This window comes from Ranitomeya variabilis, chromosome 8 (assembly GCF_051348905.1).
Source record: "Ranitomeya variabilis isolate aRanVar5 chromosome 8, aRanVar5.hap1, whole genome shotgun sequence".
Lineage (NCBI taxonomy): Eukaryota > Metazoa > Chordata > Amphibia > Anura > Dendrobatidae > Ranitomeya > Ranitomeya variabilis.
This window is the reverse complement of record NC_135239.1, coordinates 35,211,551-35,236,654: the sequence shown is the minus strand read 5'-3', so window position 1 is coordinate 35,236,654 and position 25,104 is coordinate 35,211,551. Positions and strand designations below refer to the sequence as shown.

The window sequence follows — 25,104 nt, the reverse complement described above, 5'->3', positions numbered from 1 at the left end:
GCTAGCAAGAGACCTGTCAATCAGCTAGAGCGGCGCTGGGAAAAACCGTTAGGAGGAAGTGATGGACTAGTCCAGTCTCCGACTTTGGTCCTTCACCAGATCTTTAAATACTGGGAAGCGCTGGAGCGTTTCAGAGAAAAATATTTGAGGTGGCAATATGATATTGTAGACATGTACTCCTTTTCTATATTATGGAGGTATATTCTATCTAGGACTGTTTATTTTTATGCCGTCATATATGTGATTTGATTAATATTATCTATAGGCTTACAATTGGTTATTGCTATTACTTCATGGTCTAACCTTCAAGTGCTTTGTTAGTAAATATCATGGTTAGACTAGGGCTTAACCTACATTGAGCAGGGTCACCATAACACAATTTTAATGAGTTCCGTTTAATCAGAGACCAAGTGTAAAAATGCACATTCAGGGGGCGGGTAAAGGCAACAGGAAATGGTTGTGATTTGGACAGGATTTGGAAAAAGGGACATGGTCACGATAAAATATTTCACAATTGGCAACTTCCTAGGTATTGATCCTTGAAATTTGACAACTATGCCATATGCTCTCCACCTTGTGTGCATATACAGTTACACAATAAAGTGGTCAAACAATACAGATATGTAACTTTCTACTAGTTATTACAGAGGTATAGCTGCAAGGGGTGCAGAGATAGTAGTCAGAGATAGCAGTCGCACCGAGGTCATGGTCCCTGAGGAATCCCAAAGGTTCCTCTGACACATAAAAAGATACCAGTATTGAAAATGCCACATAGTAGGTGCCAAGCACTTCTGTGGCTTATCTCCTCTGAAAACAAAATGATTGAGAATTGATATTCAACATGTCCGATCCTCTTCTCTTTCCAAATGAACATCGGCGAAACATCATCTACACATCAAGTGGTTATCGGATCCCGCTGAATTCAGCAGGTTCAGCCAATCTAAGTGTAACGTGTTTGACCACCTTTATATGGAATTTATTGTTTCTGTCGAATCTATAGTTTATATTATATAGTTACATGGTGGTAAAAAAGACCTATGTCCACTAAGTTCAACCGAGGGTTGGCAGAGGACGCTGAATGAAGAGGTGGGGGCATAAGTACAAGCATAATGCATGAACCAATCTGCCTTAAAGAGCTTATTTTCTGAGAGTCGTCAAACATTAGGATCAACAATTTTTTTTTATATTTCTGTATATTCTTAAACACAATAATGTTTTCCCCAGTCTGAATCTCAAATGAAAATTCACTTACATAAATGTCTCGTTATTCATGCCTTCATTGGAAAGGAAGTTGTTTTGTAGGTAAAGTTCACGCAAACCTAAGAGGTGGCTAAACGCTCCCACAGGAATCTTCTCCAACCTGTTGTTCTGTGAAAATAAATACATTCTTATACCCAGAATGAATGGAAGATCGGTGGCTGCAGGTCAACAAGACGAGCGAAAAGTGGGATCCCTAACCAGACATTAATGGAACATTTGGTGTTTGAGGAAGCGAGTGCTCGGGAATCATTCAAACAATGCACGGGATCATCAATTGTCTATGAAGATCAATGTTCCTTAACGTTTTTACCAGGAGGCATCTGCCCTGATGAGCGTGTGAGAGCAGGATTTATATTTTATCTACCCTGACTTCATTTTAGTTTCTTTCTACATGTATTTCTTTCCTTCCAAGATGGAGTCCCTTGATCACATAAAGGGTCTCAGGAATGTCTTAGTGTAAAGACACAGACATCAGAGAAAATAGGGGGTTAGTAGGACACCTGGACCACAAGCTGGGTGTCAGCAGTGATAACTTAGCCAATTAGAAGTATATATGCTAATGCCCAGCACATATTTAGAGATAAGCTGAGCCAATTATATGGAACAATGTATGAATACTAATAACCTATGTAAAGACTGATCGGATGATGTAATAAAGAGTTCTATTCTGATACTTAAGGTACCTTCACACGAAGCGACGCTGCAGCGATAGCGACAACGATGCCGATCGCTGCAGCGTCGCTGTTTGGTCGCTGGAGAGCTGTCACACAGACCGCTCTCCAGCGACCAACGATGCCGAGGTCCCCGGGTAACCAGGGTAAACATCGGGTTGCTAAGCGCAGGGCCGCGCTTAGTAACCCGATGTTTACCCTGGTTACCAGCGTAAAAGTAAAAATAACAAACAGTACATGCTCACCTGCGCGTCCCCCGGCGTCCGCTTCCTGTACTGTGTGAGCGCCGGCCCCTAACAGCAGAGCGGTGACGTCACCGCTGTGCTTTTACTTTCACTTTAGGGCCGGCAGTCAGTCAGAGCAGGAAGCGGACGGCAGGGGACGCGCAGGTGAGTATGTACTGTTTGTTTTTTTTACTTTTACGCTGGTAACCAGGGTAAACATCGGGTTACTAAGCGCGGCCCTGCGCTTAGTAACCCGATATTTACCCTGGTTACCAGCGTAAAACATCGCTGGTATCGTTGCTTTTGGTGTCAAACCTGACGATACACGCCGGTCTGACGACCAAATAAAGTTCTGAACTTTATTCAACAACCAGCGATATCACAGCAGGATCCAGATCGCTGCTGCGTGTCAAACACAACGATATCGCTATCCAGGACGCTGCAACGTCACGGATCGTTGTCGTTCTCGTTGTAAAGTCGTTTCATGTGAAGGTACCTTAAGAGTGTCAGTGTGGTTCTCTCTCTTTGCACATGTGCTTTGATTTTACAATTTCATTTGGGGCAGACACAACGTCTCAGAACGTCCCACAATACGTGGCGACGACAAGAGCATGCTCATTGAATACTTCAATACAATTAAAAGAAAAAATATTGTAAAAAATAGATTTAACATGAAAACATGATTTAAATTACGGAAGGTCATTTTCCGATGACACAGTCCCTTCACTACCTTGTGGTGGTGCTACGGAGAAATCCAGCACTTACTGCCAGGTTTGCCTACGGATGACTTTTTTTTCAGGGGTGTTCCCAGAACACAAACTAGTGACAAGTCTTTCTGCTGTTGGAAGGTCACCAGAACCTGGCGGCAGGTGCTTAATTTTGCTGCAGGTGAAAGTAAGTATTACATCGTGCCTTTGAAATGAAAAGGTTCTGTGCTCGGATTTCTAGATAAATAGAGGCAATCATTTTACTAATTGATGAAGGTAAAACATCAAAGACCTCCTCCTCCATTTATTAGCTCTCAGTGCCCTAATAGGGTATATGGGTATATAAAAATGGGTTCTCTCAGCTGGACAACCCCTTTTAAATGAAATCTGTCAGTACAAAATGACTGTTCAAACCAAGCACAGATGCTCGGTGCACCCTTGGTGTGGCTGAGCAGTTCAGTTCACCTTCCCATATACATGATTTCCATCTCTGTCCACCCGCTTTTGTCTCCTGTAAAACCAGAGCTGTCGATCAAGGAAGAGATGGTGGAGCTTGATGCAAAACAATTAGGTGGGAAGGTGCAATGAACTGCTCAGCTACACCAAGGGTGCACTGAGCGCCTGTGCTTGGTTTGAAGAGTCATTTTGTACCGATAGAGTCCATTTAAACTTGCATGTGTTTGTTTTGTACCTTGTTTCTCTAATCGCAGTCTTTTGAGTTGGGAGCAAAACAAAAATGGAAAGTGTGTCTTCTGTACGAATAGTTCTAATAAGTCTTACAATGTTTAATGGATGTCAGATGGTTTCTGATACCTTCATGTGCAGTTTGAACAGTGCGGGAGGCAGGTGCTTGGGAACGTGTCTCAGGAAGTTGCTGGACATTATAAGGATCTCTACGTTGTCAGACTGGTTGAACACGTTGTCTGGTAGTCCGGCATCTGTCAGCTTATTGTTGTGCAGATACACAGACCTGACGAGAGAGACCGTCCATTATACTACGTCCTGCAGCATCACAAGTACAAGATTAGGCTGTCTACTTTATGTATATTTGTCTTTCATCTCAAACGTTATAGATTATCATTTATGATCATATTATACACAGGTAGATCTCATGTCATGGGGAGGGTATTGCAGGGATGATGTTCTGCAGGGGTGTAACTAAAGGAAGTGCCTAGGTGACATCATTATGTATAGTATACTTGTGACATCACTGTTTATTATCCTGTGCTGTGATATCACTGTGTTAGTTCCCATGGTTTATGATATCACTGTGTGTATTATGCTTGAATTATGACATCAGTGTTTAATATACCTGTACTGTGACATCACTGTATTTGTTCTAGTTCTTTTGTGACATCACTGTGTTTATTATACTTGTGACAACACTGTTTATTATCCTGTATTGTGACATCACTGTGCTTATCATACTTGTACTATACTATAACATGCAGAAAATTAAGCATTTCTCTGCTAAAATGATTGCAATTACATATGTTTTGTTAGACACATGTTTATTTCCTTTGTGTAATGGAACACACAAAAAAAACAGAGAAAAATAGGCAAATTAGACATAATTTCACACAAAACTCCAAAAATGGGCTGGAAACAATTGTTGGCACCCTCAGCTTAATATTTGGTTCACATCCTTTGGAATAAGTAACTGCATCAATCGCTTCCCATAACCATCAACAAGCTTCTTACACCTCTCAGCTGGAATTTTGGCCCACTCTTCTTTTGTAAACTGCTCCAGGTCTCTCAAATGTGAAGGCACTTTTCTCCCAACAGCAGTTTTAAGTTGTCTGCACAGGTGTCCAATGGGATTTAGATCCGGACTAATTGCTGCCACTTCAGAACTCTCCAGCGCTTTATTTCCATCCATTTCTGGGGGCTTCATGAAGTATATTTAGAGTCATTGTCCTGCTGGAAGACCCATGACCTCAGACACAAACCTAGCTTTCAGACACTGGGCACTACATTGCAACCCAAAATCCTTTGGTAGTCTTAAGATTTCATGATGCCTTGCACACAGTCAAGGCACCCAGTGCCAAAGGCAGCAAAACAACCCGAAAACATCTTTGAACCCCCACCATATTTGACTGTGGGTACTGTGTTCTTTTCTTTGTAGGCCTCATTCCGTTTTCGGTAAATTATGTGCTTCACCAAAAAGCTCTATCTTGGTTGCATCTCTCCACAAGACGTTTTCCCAGAAGGATTTTGGCTTACTCACATACATTTCTGCAGACTAGCTTTTCTATGTCTTTGTGTCAGCAGTGGGTTTCTCCTGGATCTCCTGCCATAGCATTTAATTTCATCTAAATGTTAATGGATAGTTCTCATTGACACTCATGCACTCGGAGCCTGCAGGGCAGTTTGAATTTCTTTGGAACTTGATTGGGGCTGCTTATCCACCATCCGTACTAACCTGCGTTGAAACCTTTCATCAATTTGTCTCTGCCATCCACGTCCAGTGAGATTAGCTACATTGCCATGGGTTTCTAAACTTCTCTGGAGATGGACGTGTAACCTTGAGATTTTTGATACTTTTCAACAATTTTGTTTCTCAAGTCCTCAGACAGTTCTCTTCTCCTCTTTCTGTTCTCCATTTTTAGTGTGGCACACAAAGGCACTCAATGCAAAGATTGAGTCAACTTCTCCCCTTTTTATCTGGTTTCAGGTGTGATTTTCATATTGCCCAGACTTGTTACTTGCCACAGGTAAGTTTGTTTGAGCATCACATGCTTGAAACAATTATTACAATTATTTTGGAAAGGTGCAAGCAATTTTGTCTGGACCATTTTTGGAGGTTTTCTGTGACATTATACCCAATAAGAGGAAACCAGTGTTATAAATTACAAGTTATGGGGTCCTAGTTACAGATTCTGCATCAAGGACTAACAATTTGCTATTTTTCTTGCTTTTTGTTGCTTTGCCAACATAAGTAAAGAAGAATGGAAACACCAATATTTTTGATTCAAAGTCCAATTTTTCATTTTAATATTTTTTTGTGTGAAAACAATTGAAAACAGCTTAGTAACGGACTTATTTTTATATGAGATGGGATGTTTCTTATTATACACTTTTCACCATATGTTTTCAGTGCATTTAAGGGAACTGAATGGTAATGATAAAAAGAGGACGGAGCGAGGAAAAGCTAGTGTCCTGCTGCTACCTGTACATTGTCTGTGCAGGAAAGTTTATATTGGGTCAGTTACTGAACAGAAAACTTATGTAGGATTTTATTTCCAGACGTTAATTCAATTCTTTGGAAGTTGCTGGCACTCTGTGAAAGAGTTGATATTTCATATAGGAATTGGAAGGAGGACAAAACATTATTATGGGAGGCTAATACATAACATGTTTTCATATGGAGTGCAACAGAAAACCCGGCGCAGAATTCAGCCAGCCAAATTAACTGGTTGCAATGGAAGACTTAAAGATCTTTTATGGCATGACGTTTCATATAAGCTAACCGGTGGGGGGTCCTACAGCTGGATCCCCCAGAATAAAAAAAAAATAATCCCCTGTGCGATAAATGTGAGATGCTATTAATGTAAGTGAGAATTCTAAAAAAAAAAACCTCCCTACTACAAGTGGTAGATGTCATAGTTTTTCTTAATGGAATCCTTTCAGCTTTGCACTCTATGGACAGATTGATATATAGGTTTGTCGGAAAAGATTTATTTTTTCGTTCAAGCTCATGCTCATTCTGGATTTAGAGTCCAGTGGGCGGTCCTAATAACTGTCAATCATTGATAAGACCGCCCCCTGGACTCCTAATCCTAGGATGAGCAGTGATTTCAATTAATAATATACAAGTTATACTGAATCTTTACCCACAAATCTGTATATCATTCTGCTCAGCTCCTCCTAGTCTAGAACCTGCCGTTTGTAGATCAGATGGGACAAGTACCCTTCATACTCATCAGATGTATGATTTGTGACACCTCCATAGGGGGAGAGATCATCCAGGCTTTGGTAGCTTCCATTTATTTTACACTGGGACCTGGCAATATTTTCTAGAGATTTTTTTTTTTCTACTCAAAGAAATAGAATTTTGCATTTCAGTATAATAAGCAGCATGGCTATAACTGTAAATTCTAATGCATCGATACCATGCGACGTTCTGACGATCTCACCGTAGATTTGGCTTATGTCCAAATGTCATTCCATAGATTTTAGTTATAGAATTGGCGGCAAAGTCTGCGCTTACGAGAGAGCTCGGGAGGAACCTTGGTGCCAGAGTCAGCTACAAATGACAACAGATTAGAGTTAGAGCGTCATCATTCATAGTGCCAAGGATGACAGTACACTATATAGAAATCTAAGATAATTTACTTATTTTGTACAAATTCTTATCACGATTTATAATACATTCTTATCCAGAAGTGAAATTTACATGTAACAACTTTTTACATTATAATGTTTTGGTACATACTGTTTATCTGTACTGTATATACCAAAACAATATGCCTGTAAAGAAGAAGAATATTTCATTTACATTAAAAGGCAGAAGAAATTATTTCATTAATATCAGTGTGTCCTGTGGCTCAATGTTTCTGCCTTTCCCACTACAGATGCCCTGGCAATGACAAGCTTAAAAAAAAAAACAAACAGAAAAAAATAACAAAGAATCTATTAACCCATTATCTACCATTGTCCTTTTTTTGGGACGCCTAATCTTTAGCTTCAAGCAACTAAGATTTTATAATTTTTATAATTAGGTCCAATTTTTTGTGTTGTGTTTGTAAAATGAATGTTTTCAAAATAGGAAATCATGTCATTGTCGTTTTTAATTAAATATTGGGACGCCCTTTTCTGAAAAATCCGTACTTGAAAAATTTTTTAATTTGGCAAGTAATGGGTTAATGGCATGTACTGACCCAGAAAAGACGGTACTCCTTTTCCTGTGGACTTAAAGTGGGAATTTTTAATGGAAGATACACATGTGCTCTGATTTCTTTAAGCACCTGAGCTTCTTCCCCATGGGCACCGTGCAATCAACTCGCCCCTGACATGGACACTTGGTCTGTGCAAGAGTTGCATGTGCTCTTTTTAAAGGGCAAAGAAGAGAAAGCCGTGGGCATTGAAATAGGGCTGACGCAAGGTGATGTTTTAATATTAGAGATAGGATAGGATCGTCCCGATTGGGTAGACCTTGTCGAGGTTGGATGGTTTTTAAACTTTTTTTTAAATCAAAATGGTATTAACTAAGTACCTTATGTTATTTATATGTACTAATGCTGTTCACTTACTACAGGGTATATGCTCATATTGTTTTTTTCCCTGGGGATTTACCTGTTAAATGGCCACAGTGTGAATGTACTTCTACACATTGCACGTACACCAACTCATGCTCCGTCTCGTTTCTTTGGTTTTCCTTCTTTAACCCTGCAATATCTGGAGGGCGAGTGCCGAAAGGCCCCATGCTCTTAAGATAACTGTCCACGCACATTTTTTTTTTGGTCTGATATGGCTGACTTTGCACTGGGCACTTTATTTCGTCAGTTCGTTAATGGGTACTGGGTACTAAAGGGGAAGGGCTTTTGGGCCCCGGGTGTATCCTTGTTATTTAGATATACAGATAGGGCAGAAAGTAGGATGAAAACTGTATATTCAATGTAGACAAAATTAAAAAAAAGGTCTAAAGCTATCCTTCTATTACCATGTTCATTTCTGTTACAGAAAGTATATGCCTCACAATGGGTTATGTCCTTTATTGGCTGTTTCATACATACAGTATATAGTATAGGTGAAGGAAAAGACAATTAGTATTTCTACAGCACCATTTGAGTTAATAGGCTAAAAGTGGAATCAAATCCTCACACTGTCTGTGTGTACAAGCTGTAAAGTAAGTGACAAATCCCTGACTCAGCCCAGATAATCTTGAACTCAATCCGGACCCTATTGTCGGCCAAACAAAATACAGGTTGGAAGAGAGATACGTTGGATGGAGCCAGCGAAACACATCCCAACATGTTATCTGGCCACGCTCTCTGGATTAGGAGGCTGCCAAACCTCGCATTCTGCGTTAGTGGAAACCTCCCACACTTGGGCCTCCACACATCCTTTTTCTAAGCCAAGAAACCTTACTTCATGCCCCACACATAAAGGTATGAATCTAAAACCCTTATGGAGGATACCATTTTTTAAGTCAAGCACAAAATCATGTGTTATGTATTAAATACAATAAATGTGTTGCTGGTAAAATAGCCTCAAAGCTGGTAATAGACGGCCCCACAGTGGGTTATAGACAGCCCCACAGCTTGTCATAGACAGCCCCACGGCTGGTCATAGACGGCCCCACGGCTGGTCATAGACTGCCCCACAGCTGGTCATAGACTGCCCCACAGCTGGTCATAGACTGCCCCACAGCTGGTCATAGACAGCCCCACAGCTGGTCATAGACAGCCCCATAGCTTGTCATAGATTGCCCCACAGCTGGTTATAGATTGCCCCACAGCTGGTTATAGACTGCTCCACAGCCGGTTATAGACTGCCCCCAAGCTGGTCATAGATGACCCCAAAGCTGGACATAGACTGCCCCAAAGCAGGCCATGGACTGCCTCAAAGCTTGTCAAAGACTGCCCTAAAGCTGGTCAAAGACTGCCCTAAAGCTGGTCAAAGATGGCCCTACAGCTGGTTATAGACTGCCACACAGCTGGTCAAAGACTGACCCATAGCTGGTCAAAGACTGCCCCACAGCTGGTTATTGACTGCCCCACAGCTGGTCATAGACTGCCCCATAGCTTGTCATAGATTGCCCCACAGCTGGTTATAGATTGCCCCACAGCTGGTTATAGACTGCTCCACAGCTGGTTATAGACTGCCCCCAAGCTGGTCATAGACGACCCCAAAGCTGGACATAGACTGCCCCAAAGCAGCCCATAGACTGCCTCAAAGGTTGTCAAAGACTGCCCTAAAGCTGGTCAAAGACTGCCCCAAAGCTGGTCAAAGACGGCCCCACCGCTGGTTATAGCTGCCACACAGCTCGTCAAAGACTGACCCATAGCTGGTCAAAGACTGCCCCACAGCTTGTTATAATAATATATAATTATAATTATAATAATTTTATTTATATAGCGCCAACATATTCCGCAGCGCTTTACAACTTATAGAGGGGACTTATACAGACAACAGACATTACAGCATAACAGAAATCACAGTTCAAAACAGATACCAGTAGGAATGAGGGCCCTGCTCGCAAGCTTACAATCTGAGGAAAAGGGGAGACACAAGAGGTGGATGGTAACAATTGCTTTAGTTATTTGGACCAGCCATAGTGTAAGGCTCGGGTGTTCATGTAAAGCTGCATGAACCAGTTAACTGCCTAAGTATGTAACAGTACAGACACAGAGGCTATTAACTGCATAAAGTGTATGAGAACATGATGGAGGAACGTGATTATGTTGTTGTTTTTTATTAATAGGCCACACAGGGATAATTAGGTTAATGCGTTGAGGCGGTAGGCCAATCTGAACAAATGAGTTTTTAGTGCACGCTTAAAACTGTGGGGATTGGGGATTAATTGTATTAACCTAGGTAGTGCATTCCAAAGAATCGGCGCCGCACGTGTAAAGTCTTGGAGACGGGAGTGGGAGGTTCTGATTATTGAGGATGCTAACCTGAGGTCATTAGCAGAGCGGAGGGCACGGGTAGGTTGGTAGACTGAGACCAGAGAGGAGATGTAGGGTGGTGCTGAGCCATGGAGTGCTTTGTGGATGAGGGTAGTAGTTTTGTACTGGATTCTGGATTGGATGGGTAGCCAGTGTAATGACTGGCACAAGGTAGAGGCATCGGTGTAACGGTTGGTGAGGAATATGATCCTGGCAGCAGCATTCAGGACAGATTGGAGCGGGGAGAGTCTGGTAAAAGGTAGGCCAATTAGTAGAGAGTTACAATAGTCCAGACGAGAATGAATAAGTGAGACAGTAAGAGTTTTTGCAGAGTCGAAAGTAAGAAAAGGGCGAATTCTGGAAATGTTTTTGAGATGCAGATAAGAAGAGCGAGCCAGTGATCGGATGTGGGGGGTGAATGAAAGCTCGGAATCAAGGATGACTCCAAGGCAGCGGGCATGTTGCTTTGGAGTAATGGTGGAACCGCACACAGAGATGGCAATGTCGGGCAAAGGTAGGTTTGTAGAGGGAGAGAACACGAGGAGTTCAGTTTTTGACAGGTTCAGTTTCAGATAGAGGGAGGACATGATGTTAGAGACAGCGGTAAGACAATCACTGGTGTTTTCTAAAAAGGTCGGCGTGATAACAGGAGAAGAGGTGTATAATTGGGTGTCGTCAGCATAGAGATGGTACTGGAAACCAAATCTACTGATTGTTTGTCCAATAGGGGCAGTATACAAAGAGAAGAGGAGGGGGCCTAGGACTGATCCTTGAGGAACCCCAACAGTAAGGGGAAGGTGAGAGGAGGAGGAACCAGCAAAACAAACAGTGAAGGATCGGCCAGAGAGATAGGAGGAGAACCAAGAGAGAACGGTGTCCTTGAGGCCGATGGAGCGGAGCATAGTGAGGAGGAGCTGATGATCCACAGTGTCGAATGCTGCGGAGAGATCCAAGAGAATTGTTATAGACTGTCCCACAGCTGGTCATAGACTGCCCCACAGCTGGTTATAGACTGCCCCACAGCTGGAAATAGATTGCCCCACAGCTGGTTATAGACAACCCCATAGCTTGTCATAGATTGCCCCACAGCTGGTTATAGATTGCCCCACAGCTGGTCATAGACAGCCCCATAGCTTGTCATAGATTGCCCCACAGCTGGTTATAGATTGCCCCACAGCTGGTCATAGACGACCCCAAAGCTGGACATAGACTGCCCCAAAGCAGCCCATAGACTGCCCCAAAGCTTGTCAAAGACTGCCCTAAAGCTTGTCATAGACTGCCGCAAAGCTGGTCATAGACTGCCCAAAGCAGGTCATAGACTGCCCCAAAGCTGGTCATAGACCGCCCCACAGCTTGTCATAGATTGCTCCACAGCTGGTCATAGACGACCCCAAAGCTGGACATAGACTGCCCCAAAGCAGCCCATAGACTGCCTCAAAGCTTGTCAAAGACTGCCCTAAAGCTGGACATAGACTGCCGCAAAGCAGGCCATAGACTGCCTCAAAGCTTGTCAAAGACTGCCCCAAAGCTTGTCATAGACTGCCGCAAAGCTGGTCATAGACTGCCCAAAGCAGGTCATAGACTGCCCCAAAGCTGGTCATAGACCGCCCCACAGCTTGTCATAGATTGCCCCACAGCTGTAAATAGATTGCCCCACAGCTGGTCATAGACAACCCACAGCTGGTCATAGACTGCCCCACAGCTGGTCATAGACAGCCCCACAGCTGGTCATAGACCTCCCCACAGCTGGTCAAATACGGCCCCAAAGCTGGTCACAGACTGCTCCAAAGCGGGTCACAGAGGGCCCCAAAACTGGTAATATACTGACCCAAAGCTGGTAACATACTGCCCCAAAGCTGGTAACATACTGCCCCAAAGCTGGCGATAGACTGCCCCAAAGCTTATCATAGACGGCCCCAAAGCTGTTCATAGACTGCCCCAAAGCAGGCCATGGTCGACCTCAAAGTTAGTCATAGACTGGCAAAAAAATCGTCATAGATGGCCCCAAAGCTGGTCATGGACTGTCCAAAATTATGCCCTCAACACATTTATTAAACAAAATAAAAGTGGACAAATCCTTTAGAAACAATAATAGTTGGAGAAGTGATAACAACCTTCATATGTATGAATTCTTCAAAAAATGGGAACATTTACCTATAGCAAACTAGTGTACATGGGAGAATGTAAAAAAAGCCTCACATTTCAGCCAATCTAATTTGTATATTTACCTATAAACACCTTTTATAGGAACCGTCAGGCGCAGGACGTGATCTCTTTGGTAGCCAAGGCCGGGGTCTCAGAATCTGTCCCACCACCGTCAGTCATTATTGTATTTGTCAGATGTACAATCACTTGTCTAATTGCTTCCTCCCACTCACTACCATTGTAATGTAGCTCATATTACATGCTCCCCGTGTCCTCCATTCGGCGAACCATTTTTTGTACAAAGATGACCAAAGACAAAGAATTACAACTTGCATCTCCTAAAAGCTTAAAATCGTCCTGTGCGATCAGTTGATTTCAACCTCCCAAAATGTAAATCAATAGCAAACTCTGAGCAGACCCTGAAATGGAAAGAAATGCTAAAAGTAGATTTCAGCTCTGAAGCCTGCAGAATTGTGAATGCAGCTCAGGGCAATAACATAAGTAGTAACTTAGGATCAGTAGCATACTCAGATAACACCTTATTCCAGCAAGTTCGCTCATCACTCATTTTTACATGTCCAGTCCATTCCCTTGTTACTGAGAAAACAGTGTTTGAATTGATATGCAAATGACATGCAAATGAGGCTTGATATGCATCTGAAGCTTCCATCACTCCAGCTCTACTCCCCACCCAGCGCCGCCTCCTTCTGTTTGACTGACAGCCTCTATGCTGTGTGACTTCAGGCAAAAGGAGCCATCAGTCAAGAAGGAGGAGGTGATGCTGGGCGGGGAATAGAGCTGGAGTGACAGAGGCTTCAGATCTACCAGCCTTATTTACATATCAATTCAAATGCTGATTTCTCAGGAACGGAGGGACAGACTGGTCATGTAAAGGTATTGCTGAACTTGTCTGGTAAAGAGCTACATGTGCATATAAGTAGCTTGAAGGTGAATTTCTTGCTGACAGATTCCCTTTAATTCTTAGGTAATTAGTAAAAGATCGACACGGAGGAGAGCAACTTTAATTAATTAAAATGACCTGCACACACATTTATGGGTGATTGTAATCTATTAACTTTAGGAATACAATTTAGTGGCTCTATTGTTCATTTATTGTCTTTTTTTGTGGTTCTTTTTGACTCTGCGTCAGAGCTTTATGGTTTCATATATATGATAAATGTATCCATAGGGCTTTGTATACCTATTAGTGTGAAAAACGTTTCCTAATAATATTAATATTTTTTTCCAACTGTATTGGAAATCACAGAGTTAATGGCTTGTAAAGTTCTGCGGAATATGTTGGCGCTATATAAATAAAATTATTAACACTAAAAATCCCATATATCTTGTGTATACAACGGCATCCTAAGCGATGAATGTCATTCATTGAAGCCTCCCATCAGAAAAACCTCTGATGTAAAGTTTGAAAGCTCAGAGGCCTAGACGGAAGAATGTTCCTAACAAAAGGCTCTCTACATTTATGGAAATTTGACCTTCCAATAATTAAATTAATTGTGAGTATGAATGATATGCATGAGATTCAGGAACAGACATATACAGCTGGCTTTGGGAGTAGTAGGATAAAAAAGTTTGGAAACCTTGATATGTTTGATTAGAAGCCATGAGAAAATCTGGCAAGGACCTGAAAACCTGGAGCTGCACATGTCATGGAAGTGTGTTATGCGGATTCAATGCCAGGCTCAGACTACAGACAAAATAAGTCCTGGTTTTCCATAAAGAGTGGAACTGTGTTAACACAAAAGCATACCTGTAATTTCTGGTGGCTTCATGTGTGTGTACATGCACCAATTTTCCCCACTGGAGACTTTATCTCTAATTTTCAGTTGTCTCTGAGCTAGTGGGTGGAGGCTGTCTTTTGTACACAGCACACACAGACATGAGGGACTCATGCTCTCCTATGCAGCACAACCTCAGTAGAAGCAGCAGCATGAAGGAGCTCTGAAGCTTGTTTCACCCAAGAGCTGAATTCACAGCAACATTACTCAGTAATGACAAAGCATTACTGAGCAATGTTGCTGTGACTTCAGCTCTGGAGTGAAATAAAGCTTATTATAAAGCAGCAACCGACATATGTGTGTTTGTCTGTTTCTCACTCTCGGTATTTCCTTTTCCCTCCTATCCCCCATCACCTCCCCATGGACTTCAATAATTGTTAACTTAGCCGACATTTGGACCTGAGTTTTTAGCTGTTTTTCAGAGTGAATGATGAGTTGAAGAAGTGGCTCATAATTGGAGAAATAAGCATATGTGTCTCATAAGATATTTTGAAAAGTTTGTATACTATAGTTTATGTAAAGCTTTATCTCTATCACATGGGTTTTCCCCACAGAAGACGTTTATGGCCAGTTGGGTTGACAACGCCATTTCTATTAACCACAATTTTCCATTTTGTCCCTCAATCTCAATGCTAGTTTTGCTCAATTAATGGAAATTATTAGAGGAACCACAATGATTTTTCTTGCCATTTGCCGGAGGCTTGGCTAGGAAAATAGAAAAGTCATCTACATATCCCATGGGCTAAGCCAAGACTTGTCCCAATTAGGTCAGTAAGTTAATGTTCTTCTGCACGGATGTTCCATGACCGCTCATGATTTAGGGCCGTCACATTCTGATGTTCTCTCATTGTTTCCTTCAAGCTTCCAAGAACATTGCTGGTGCCAATCCTGGATTGTCGACAGTGTCAGGGTTAAAGAAATGTAACGGAGCAAAATCCCAGCCAGCTCTCATGGACGTCAGCCCAGTATTTGTACTAGCTACAAATGTCAGCGCAGGGCCAGGTTAAGCTTCTCCTTACGTCTCTTGGTCCTGGACATGTTAATCGCTAGTTTCTCTAGAAAAGTTTTAATTTAGTTCCTATTACTAACTCATTCCAGCAAGTTTAGAGGGAGCACAGCCCTTTAAAAATACAAAACTTTCTTGGGTAGTAAACTACCAATGAGTTTTTTGGAAAATAAAAAAGGGGGTTGTAGTGGGACAACTCCTTGAATAGAGAGATTTTTTTTCTCAAACACTTGCCTGAGTAATTACACCACAAGATTATGGGGAACAAGTGTTCCTCTGAGCACTAATCAGGCTGCCAATCAATCAAAAATGAGAAAAAATGCTCATTCGTTTGGTGACATTATTTTTTCGCTTGGTTTAAAGATCATTGTTCTCGGCAGCACATTCTGATTTGTAAGCAGGACCTGTGCTGCCGAGAAATCTATGCGCCTGCCCACCTGTCTGTCTAAAAAAGATGTTAAATGACCAAAAATTGGCAGTTGTCTAACTGGTATAAATCCAACTTTAGAGATTACACTGTAGCTCGTAGGTGAACACAAAGTCATGAAGCCTTCAGAGCTGAACTCTGGCAGCATTCCTTGTTGAGTCAAGTGTCTGTACAGCAGATCTTGTTTTGATGATTTGCGCTATGATCTTTACATCAGGCACCGCACAGTAATCAACTAAACAAATCTGTTGACTTTCCAATTACCAGCAGAATTGTGAATACAGCTCCGTAGTATAAAAATCAGTACAATATGACTAATGCAACGTATTTATAAAGTGACTCATTTTTTTTATATATAAATTGTATATTGAAACCTGTAAAATGTTAAACAAGAACAACCGGTTACAATCTATGGCAAATTATTAAGTTTTATCGTTGGCCTTACCTTATTATTTGCCAGGTATAGATAATTTAGATGTTCCAGTTGTTCAAAGAGATCATCTGGAAGTCCTAGGAGGAAAATAATAGGAGAAATTCTGTAGGTCAAACTTTTATGTTTGTCAGCAGTATTTTACATGACACCGTAAAGGTAGGGAATTGATTATGCCAGATATTAATGGCTGTGTGTTGAGTTATTTTGACTTTTCTCTATGATGTTTGTGGAACCCTTAGTTGTAGGTGTTACTATTCTCACCTCTTGAAGTAAGTCGATTGTTTTGTAAGTTCAGGGTTTCCAGTCTGTGAAGACGAATCAGATCTTCCGGAGGAATTTCTTCTATCCGGTTATTCTATGGTAATTGAAAAAAAATAAAAATGGTTAGCTCATAATAAATTTGGAGGACACAACAATGGGTGCATGTGGAAAATAATTTGTGGTTCCCCCCGTTCCATCATACACTCTCTAATTAAATGAGCATTTCCCCCCCAAAAATCTCAGTCCAGACCTGCAATGAAAGGTGGTTTGTATATTCGGGAAGGTCAACAGGAAACTCCTTGAGATCCACTCCGGCACAGTTCACCACCCCTTCTAGGGCGCAGTCACAGTCATTGGGACACTCTGATGGTGCAGAAGTCACAAAGGAAAAGATCCCCTCTTCATCCTCCTCCTCCTCCTCTTCTTCTTCTTCCTCCTCGTCTTGTCCTCGTACTCCATGTGAGAAGATGAACAGGAGCGTGAAGAGAAAAGCCAAACTACTGAGACGCATTGCACTGCAGAAAATAAAGCAGAAGGCTAGATATTGTGATTTTTTTAGGGTGGAGTTCAAAATATTGATAGGGAATTATCATTGCTAATTCACTACGAATGCTCACTATAGTCATGTTGAGCTAATATAAGGCGACCTTGGGGGGTTGATTTATGGAGCATATATATGGTACTATATAATAGAGCTATGCTACCCTACTGCAATGATTTTGTAGGGTCGAATATCTCAATACTATGGCATCCATTACCACTTGGTGCAAGGGATGGGTGAGGATACAGTAGGCGAGGGTACTACTACTATCTGATAAATTCCTTACAAAGATAGTAAAGAAACTGTACTTTCCTCCATATGAAATCAGAGACGATACCTAAGTGTCCGTTCATGGACATTTTCTGCTAGGTACCAGCTAGTGCATAACAAGAACATCACATATCACGTAAGACTTGCATTTAAACCTTTGGCACCCAAGAAGTTTCCACCGATTCTCTAGTTGTCCTTCCATGGACTTTTTTTGATAGTAGCAATTGGGAATTTTCCATAAGTGTCATGACTCTGTTACCGTGTCTCTCGTGACCAGGGACTCCTTCCCGGTCCCTAACGCTAGGTGGTGCCCTATCTCGCCCTGTTCCCAGGATTACTTCTGATGGTGAAGATGCCAGGGCCGTGTACCTTGCCTAAGCTCCTGAATCTGCCTGCAGTCTGTACCCTTCTCCCACCCAGGGAAGAGGGGAGTAGTAGTGTACTGTACTACACCAACCAGACTAACAAGGAAATACGAACACGGGTAATGAAAAATACCAAAGATACAAATATACACACACAAATAACAAATAAGCCAAAGTAGCAAAAAAAAGGAATTATCACACACTCAAAACATAGCAACAGTCACAGATAAATCCACCAACTGCCTAATCTAATAACCACCAGCAACAACCTACAGCCATGGAGCAAAAGCTACTCTGACAGTGAGTGCTAGCCAGGGCCCAGATTATATAGGAGATAGCTAACAGTGAACAGCTGAGAGCCTTAATGCAGGAAAGCTTCCAGGAGCTCTCAGCTGAGCAGATTAACCCCTGCACTGCTAAAAGAAATTTACATTGTTTAATACGACGGTGAAGTACTTCTAACCAATGTAGGAGAATTCAGACGCTGCAGTCTTCTGGCTCCTCTCTGTCGCGATAATCCCGTGAAAATAAGTCATTCCATTTGTGCTTTTGGCATACATGACTCTGGCACTAGTTCACTGGTTGTCCTTGGATCCTTGGGTCACTTTTAGTAGGTACTGACAAGTTCTGTCATGTTTTAAGTACCCTGACCTAACTACTTAGCCTTCACAATTTGGTTTATGTCACAGTTGCTCATATCCCAATTTTCCGGATTCTAGAACCTCAACTTCAAAAACTCGTTCCCTTGCAGCATGTGAAATCCCACCACTTGACAGGTGTCACGAGATAATCCATGTTATGTTCTTCACCTGCCAGTGATTACAATATCATTCCTGAGCGCCGTATGGTTTACATTAACGTAATTCCCATAATGAACCTTCTTGACACCAAAGGCTTTGCATGGAAGTAGAGCTCCTCCATCTATGCACTTGTCTGTAATCCGGTATGACGGAGGTTTACACTATCCCTGGCGATCTCACTAATCACCAGATCCAAGTATCTTTGCAAAACTGCACGAAACTAAGAAAAAAAAAAGGAAACCAGTGCACGGCATTTCAGACTCAGTGTGTGAGCGGTGCTGGTGGTTTCTACAGAACGATGGGGCCTCTTCCTGACGTGGAAAATATACAAAACCAGGAGGATGTCTGCATATTTGTGTCACTGCTCTGTAATTACAATGACAGATGAGAAAACAACAGACAACTTAACGAGGTCTGTAAGAAAACGGACAGCAATATTCCCAGCATGCGGGGGGCACTGACAGCCAGAACCTGAGTGCACGACGGAGGCCACCGCCGGATCTTTGAAGTGTATTAATGACGAACATACGATACGGGTCCCTCAACAGGAAATCCAAATATCAACGAATCCAACGTCCAAAAGTCGCCTTAGAATAAATTGTATATAAGTCTCACATTACTAAACGTCACTGCTGATGTTGGAGGGTTTATATGACTTTTCCATCAGGGCCACCCATATAAATAAAAAAGACGCACATCAGCCGCGCATCAGTCTAGATCATTCTTTATTCAGACATCAGTTTTTCACGTGTTTTCTTTTATGGATAGAACACGTACTCATGCATTCAGTTCCATGTTTTTTGCTCATCAACTGTCTGCAAAAAAATATGTCCGACTCATGGATCAAAATCACCGCAATCCCCCACCTCCAGCCCCCTGGAGCGAAGTTTCCGGATAAGTTTCCAAACTTGGCGCATTTTTGTGACTTTTGGTGTCGAGAAGTCGCACAAAATGGTTACGGACAAAAATACAAAGCGTTTTTGATCCAGTGCCAAATTCCTCAACCGTGTGCCCCATTTTTAAGAATTTGGCACACAAAATGTGTGTGTGATATTTTGTGAGTGGGGTATATGTCTGGTGTCCACAGAGGGAGCAAGTTTTGTGTGTTAGGCCTCATTCACACGTCAGTGAGAAAAACTGACGAGTTTCATCAGTGATTTCCAGCCCAGTTTTATTAGAGTTTGGTCCCAGTTTCATTAGTTTTTCTAGTACGGTATATAAAAAGAAAAAAAGTTTCTCCACTTTCCCCTAACAGTCTTTAAAAATCAGACTGCACACAGATGGCATCAGAGTGCAGTCCGATTTTTTCACGCACCCATAGACTTGCATTGCCGATATTGATCTGACACTGGGATCAAAATCGGACATATCTCCAAGAATTTGCATGGACCGCTCGAACCGTGAAAAATCACAGACCTGTGAATGATTCCATTTACTATTATAGGTATGAGTACTATCTGTAAAAAACACGGACGTCTGAATGAGGCTTGGGTTTCGTTAAAAACTTTGTATTTCATGTTGCACTGTCTATTATAGGCTGCAGAATGAGGTAACTGAGAATCCATCAGGGAGCCCATTCAGACTATTGATAGGGAGTTTGTAACTCCTTTATCTGTCTGTTACTGAGCTCCGCTGATTTATGACCAAAGTTGAGCGTGCAAGGAAACTAAAAGGCTTGTAAAAACTAAACTGTGCAAAATTTTTAATGAAACCCAATGGCAAAATAAAATATTTTCAGCCTTAAATATATGCATTTACGTAATAAATAAAAACTGTGGTCAACCCCACCACCTCGCTTTCCACAAGGCTAGGGAATCTCATCAATCAGCTGTAATCTGTGGAAGAATCAGACCACAATTGCGAGACTCTTCTACAGCGCCACCACAGGGCAAGTGGAGCATTACATGATGCTCAGTGAAACCAATGGGCTTTTACTAGAACACTATAAATGTGCTGGGACCTAGGGAAAGAGAGAAGAGCGTGCATAGGTTGTAATGGGTCCCACTTTGGTAAAATATAATGCATAATTTCATTTATTATTTTTCAGCATCACATTGGAGTGATCCAGGTATGACGTTCGTAGAAATCTAAGGTCATTTCAGCAAACTTTGTAACACAGCGTTTCTTGATTTGATTTCTTGACGTTCAAGAACAAGTTGTATTTTTTGGGATAAGAAGTTGATCACAAACTTCTGCAGGAGGACAGTGAAACAGACGGGTGATGGATTGTAAACGCCGGAGAGCAGCAAGTGTAAATATATCTGAGCAGCGTCGCGTTCTCCTATTAAGGGGTCAAGTCATAATGTGCTGTGCAGAATGATATCACCTGCACAAGGATCCGAGAGCGCTGGGGAACATCAAGCTCGGAATGTGGGACACAGAGACAAACGGACGGAATTAATGATGTCTGGAAAACGATGGCGGCCGATGGGTTATAGCTCAGAACCGCGCTAATGTTCCCCAGGCATGTGGCCTTGTGTGAGGCTGAACACCGCGGAACAATGGAAGGGGGAACTAGAAAAGCTGCTTACACATACTGAAGATAGACAGACGATGGACGGACGGACGGATGGAAAGATGGATGGATGAAGGATGGAAAGATGGATGGAAAGATGGATGGAAAGATGGATGGATGGATGGATGGATGTATGGATGGAAAGATAGATATATGGATGGATGGAAAGACTGATGGATGGATGAATGGATGGATGGAAATATAGATGGATGGAAGGATGATGGAAAGATGGATGGAAAGAAAGATGGATGGATGGATGGATGGATGATAGATGGATGTATGGATGGATGGAAAGATAGATGGATGGAAGGAAGGATGAATGGTTGGATGGAAAGATGGATGGATGGAAAAATTTATGGATGGATGGAAAAATTTATGGATGGATGGAAAGATGGATGAATGGAAAGATAGATGTATGGAAGGAGGATGGACGGATGGATGAAAAGATGAATGGATGGATGGATGGAAGAAAAGATGAATGGATGGATGGAAAAAATGGATGGATGGATGGATGGAAAGATAGATGTATGGAAGGAGGATAGACAGATATATGAAAAGGGATGGATGGATGGAAAGATGGATGATGGAAAGATGAATGGAAAGATGGATATATGGATGAATGGAAAGATAGATAGCTAGATAATAGATAGTTAGATAATAGACAAATAACTACAAAAAACTGACCAGCAGCTCTGAACATAATAAAGCAAGTGTGAACAGGTGCAAGCTGCTATGACTGCATAATATACAAAGAAAAGCATACAGCAGCACTCTGTACACGCTCAGATGTATGCAGACATTGAATATGTGACATGTGGTCTGCATTACTGCTATTTAGAATACAGTTATAAAAATGAAGGTACCGTACGTAACACATAAATTGGCCAACCCCGACAAGGCGCACCTTTGTTTGCTGGGATCCTATAAATTTAAAGAGTATTAAAAAGGGGCTGTTCAAATTTGGGGACTTTTTTTTTTTACTTAATTGCATGTATTTGGGGCTAAAAATGATTTCTGCAATTGGGTTTCATTAAAACATTTGTACTGTTTGACTTTTACAGACTTTGTTTCTCTGAACATTCAGCTTTTCTGTGGTCTGTAGTGATAAATCAGCTAAAAGAAAAACAGATAAGAGATCTGTAAACTCTCCCATAAGACTGCCAGAATGAGCTCACTGACGGATACTCAGTTAACTCATTCTGCAGCCTGCAATAGACAGTAGAACGCACAGGCTTTAGGAGGCAAATGCTTCAAAATGTTTAATGACACCCAATCACAAGACTCATCTTTAGCCCCGAATACATGCTTTTAAGAAAAAAAAAAAGTCCCGAAATGTGGATAGTATGCAATGAGCTCCCTCTAGTGGTGGCTGTAAGCAGTTAGAATCTAGGTGTATATTACGTTTTGAGGACGGAGTTTAAAGCACATAAAATGTGATTATGACATTTGGACGCTGCGAGGCAAAAGTGACCGCGTAACTCCAGTCTTACTGGCAATCTCCAGTCATCAAGTCACACGTCTATAATATAGGAATTAGATTTTTTTTTTTTTTAATTCTTTCTGGCCCATAATAAAAAACCTTGGCCAATCATCACAGAAGTCTCAGTATTTCTCAGTTTGATTGCATCTGGTAACGCTCCCGTCTCCTGAGAACAGCGCAGATCTTAATCACTCTGACACATGCTGCGCACCAGAACATCCAGCGTGATCCGCAGCTGCCGCGTAATACGTCTTATAGCGGAGGACACTCATATATGTCTGGCAAATGGAGCGAGAAGTTACTCGTGATAAACCAGTTGGGGATGAAATAATCATAAAATAAGACAAGTATGACGTGTGCAGAAGTAGCAGAGCTGAATTTGTCTTTTAACTCTTTAGCGACTGCACAGTTAATGCAGTTCAATGAGTTAAGGAGAAAATGCAGAAGATTTTCCTTAACTAAAATTACAGATGACTTGTAGGAAATGACAAACTCATCACTACTATAACACTTATTCTTCCCCCTCCAAAACCAGAAGTGTTTTTTAAAAGTCATTTTTTGCTTTGTCTCTTTATTCCAAAATCGTTAAAATGGGTGGATAATGTTTGATGACTTTGGCTCAGATTTAAAGATGCTTTTTTTTTGTCTCTTGTGCTTTTTTGAGTAAAAGAGACAATATATCCTATCACACTGTTTACACTGAGTTTTTTCATGCCATTTTCGGAACAGACACTGGCTTTGTGCACACAGAGTCTTTGTGGAACAGAAACTTAGAATAAACTCTCCAAATCCTCTCTAAAAAACAAAGTTTCTGTTCAGTTTCTGCTCTAAAAAACTCATCGAAAAACTCTGTGCACAAGGCCACCGAGTGGAAACTCTTCAAAAACTCAAAAATTAGAAACTCTTAAAAAACTTGGAGTTTCTGCTCCAAAAAACTCTTCCAAAAGACTCAGTGTTCACACACCCTTAAACTAATAGAATAAAACTTTGCAAAAAGTTTCCCATATTTTGAAAAAGTTACAAATAACGAATTAGGGTAAAATATCTGGATAAATAAAACTGTGGCCGTAAGGCCTCATTCAGACGAGAGTATTTTAGAAATATGTAAAAATCGGATAGCACACAGACCAATGGGGATGTCCAGATGATAGTTTTTACATGTGGACCGAGCAGGGTCTCCTCAGTATTTTAGATGAGACTGGACTATTTAAGTCTATGGGTGCGCAAAAAAAAATCCAATCTCAATGGTCCATATGGAATCTGATTTTTTTTAATGTATTTCCATTATAACAAAGGAAACCGTATTCAATCACATACATTGTAAACGGTTGATGTACAAATACGGATGTCACAAGGACGTAAAATAACAACGGGGATGAAAATCGCCCATTTTTTTTTCTGCCTGAAAATCAGATACATTTTCAAATGCTCCAAAAAAGAAAAAAAAAAAAAAGGAAAAAAAAAAAAAGATGCCAAGTGAAGGTAACTTTAAAAAGGTACAAATTAAATAATGAATAAGGAGCAAATAAAGAAAAGTCATTATTACAACTAGTATTGCTCCAGAAAAAAAGCGATTAATTGGCGCCATTGTTTCCGACTTGTGGCTCTCCAGTTGTAACACTACAACTCCCAGGATGTTCACAGATGCAGATTATCAGGACATTTTGGGAGTTGTAGTTTTGTAACAATTCACAAACACACTGATACATTCATTTACATTGTTGCATCCTAATAATTTACTAAGAATCCCAAAGTTCCAAATTCTCCTCTACGTCCAGTCCCCCCGCTTTTTCTTCGTACGCCCCCGTCATCGGTTTTCGCTTACTCCCCCCCTTATCACCTACACCCCCTCGCTAATGTCTTCTCACCACTCCTCCTTCCCCCTCACCTTGCGGAGACAGAGATGAAGGAGAATCGCTTCATGCCATGTCAAGTATCGCACTAATCGCTGCAGCCTCCCAGTAACAAGGATCCAGCCCAGATGTGGGACGGAGATGTCCTGCCTTCGCTGGCAGATGTCAGGGGGCTTTGTGGAAATATCTAGGAGCCTCTAAGGGGAGGGGAAGAAGCCCAGCATGGAAGCCGGACCTGCTGATGGCAGATATGGGATTGCATAGAACTTGTCATATAAATGGAAGACCTCGAAGGGTCCACACACCAAGTCTGATGTCTAGGTGCCACCTGTAGACCACTATGAACAATGCACCTTCTAGCCTAGACGGGGGCCTGGACCGCGCACCTGTCTGTAGGAGGCTCGGGACGGATGGAAATGACTATGGCCAGAGGACAGCGATTCATGTATGGGTGACCATAGTCCTGGGGACCATGTCACTCATCCAGGGACCGCACTTTTTTTAATTAAATATTCAGATTTTAGTTCTTGATCCGATCGTACGGAACTTTTACTTATTTTTCTAAACGTATAAATGTCTCACAGTTTTCATTTCACCTCCTCGCATGGATTCTTACAGAAAATCGCTGAGGGAGCGCAAGGTATGAGATCTGTATATGACGTGTATCATGTGGTGTCATAAGCATAAATATATGTGTTAACATATTAAAGACGACCTGCCACTAAGTCAAAAGTAGC

General features: G+C 41.6%; 1 protein-coding gene across 1 annotated transcript in view; it reads right to left on the bottom strand.

Annotated features, from left to right (window-relative positions):
* PODN (podocan) overlaps nucleotides 1-24,553 on the bottom strand; it is a 31,296-nt gene extending 6,743 nt beyond the window's left edge. Inside the window, exons 1-7 of the mRNA XM_077278025.1 lie at nucleotides 24,403-24,553; nucleotides 16,794-17,058; nucleotides 16,544-16,637; nucleotides 16,295-16,359; nucleotides 6,999-7,108; nucleotides 3,676-3,832; nucleotides 1,253-1,368 (exon numbers count right to left, since the gene is read on the bottom strand). Of these exons, the coding sequence (XP_077134140.1) occupies nucleotides 1,253-1,368; nucleotides 3,676-3,832; nucleotides 6,999-7,108; nucleotides 16,295-16,359; nucleotides 16,544-16,637; nucleotides 16,794-17,058; nucleotides 24,403-24,437 (842 nt within the window). The 5' untranslated portion in view covers nucleotides 24,438-24,553. The remainder of the gene's footprint in view (nucleotides 1-1,252; nucleotides 1,369-3,675; nucleotides 3,833-6,998; nucleotides 7,109-16,294; nucleotides 16,360-16,543; nucleotides 16,638-16,793; nucleotides 17,059-24,402) is intronic.
* Between the last annotated feature and the right edge of the window lie 551 nt (nucleotides 24,554-25,104).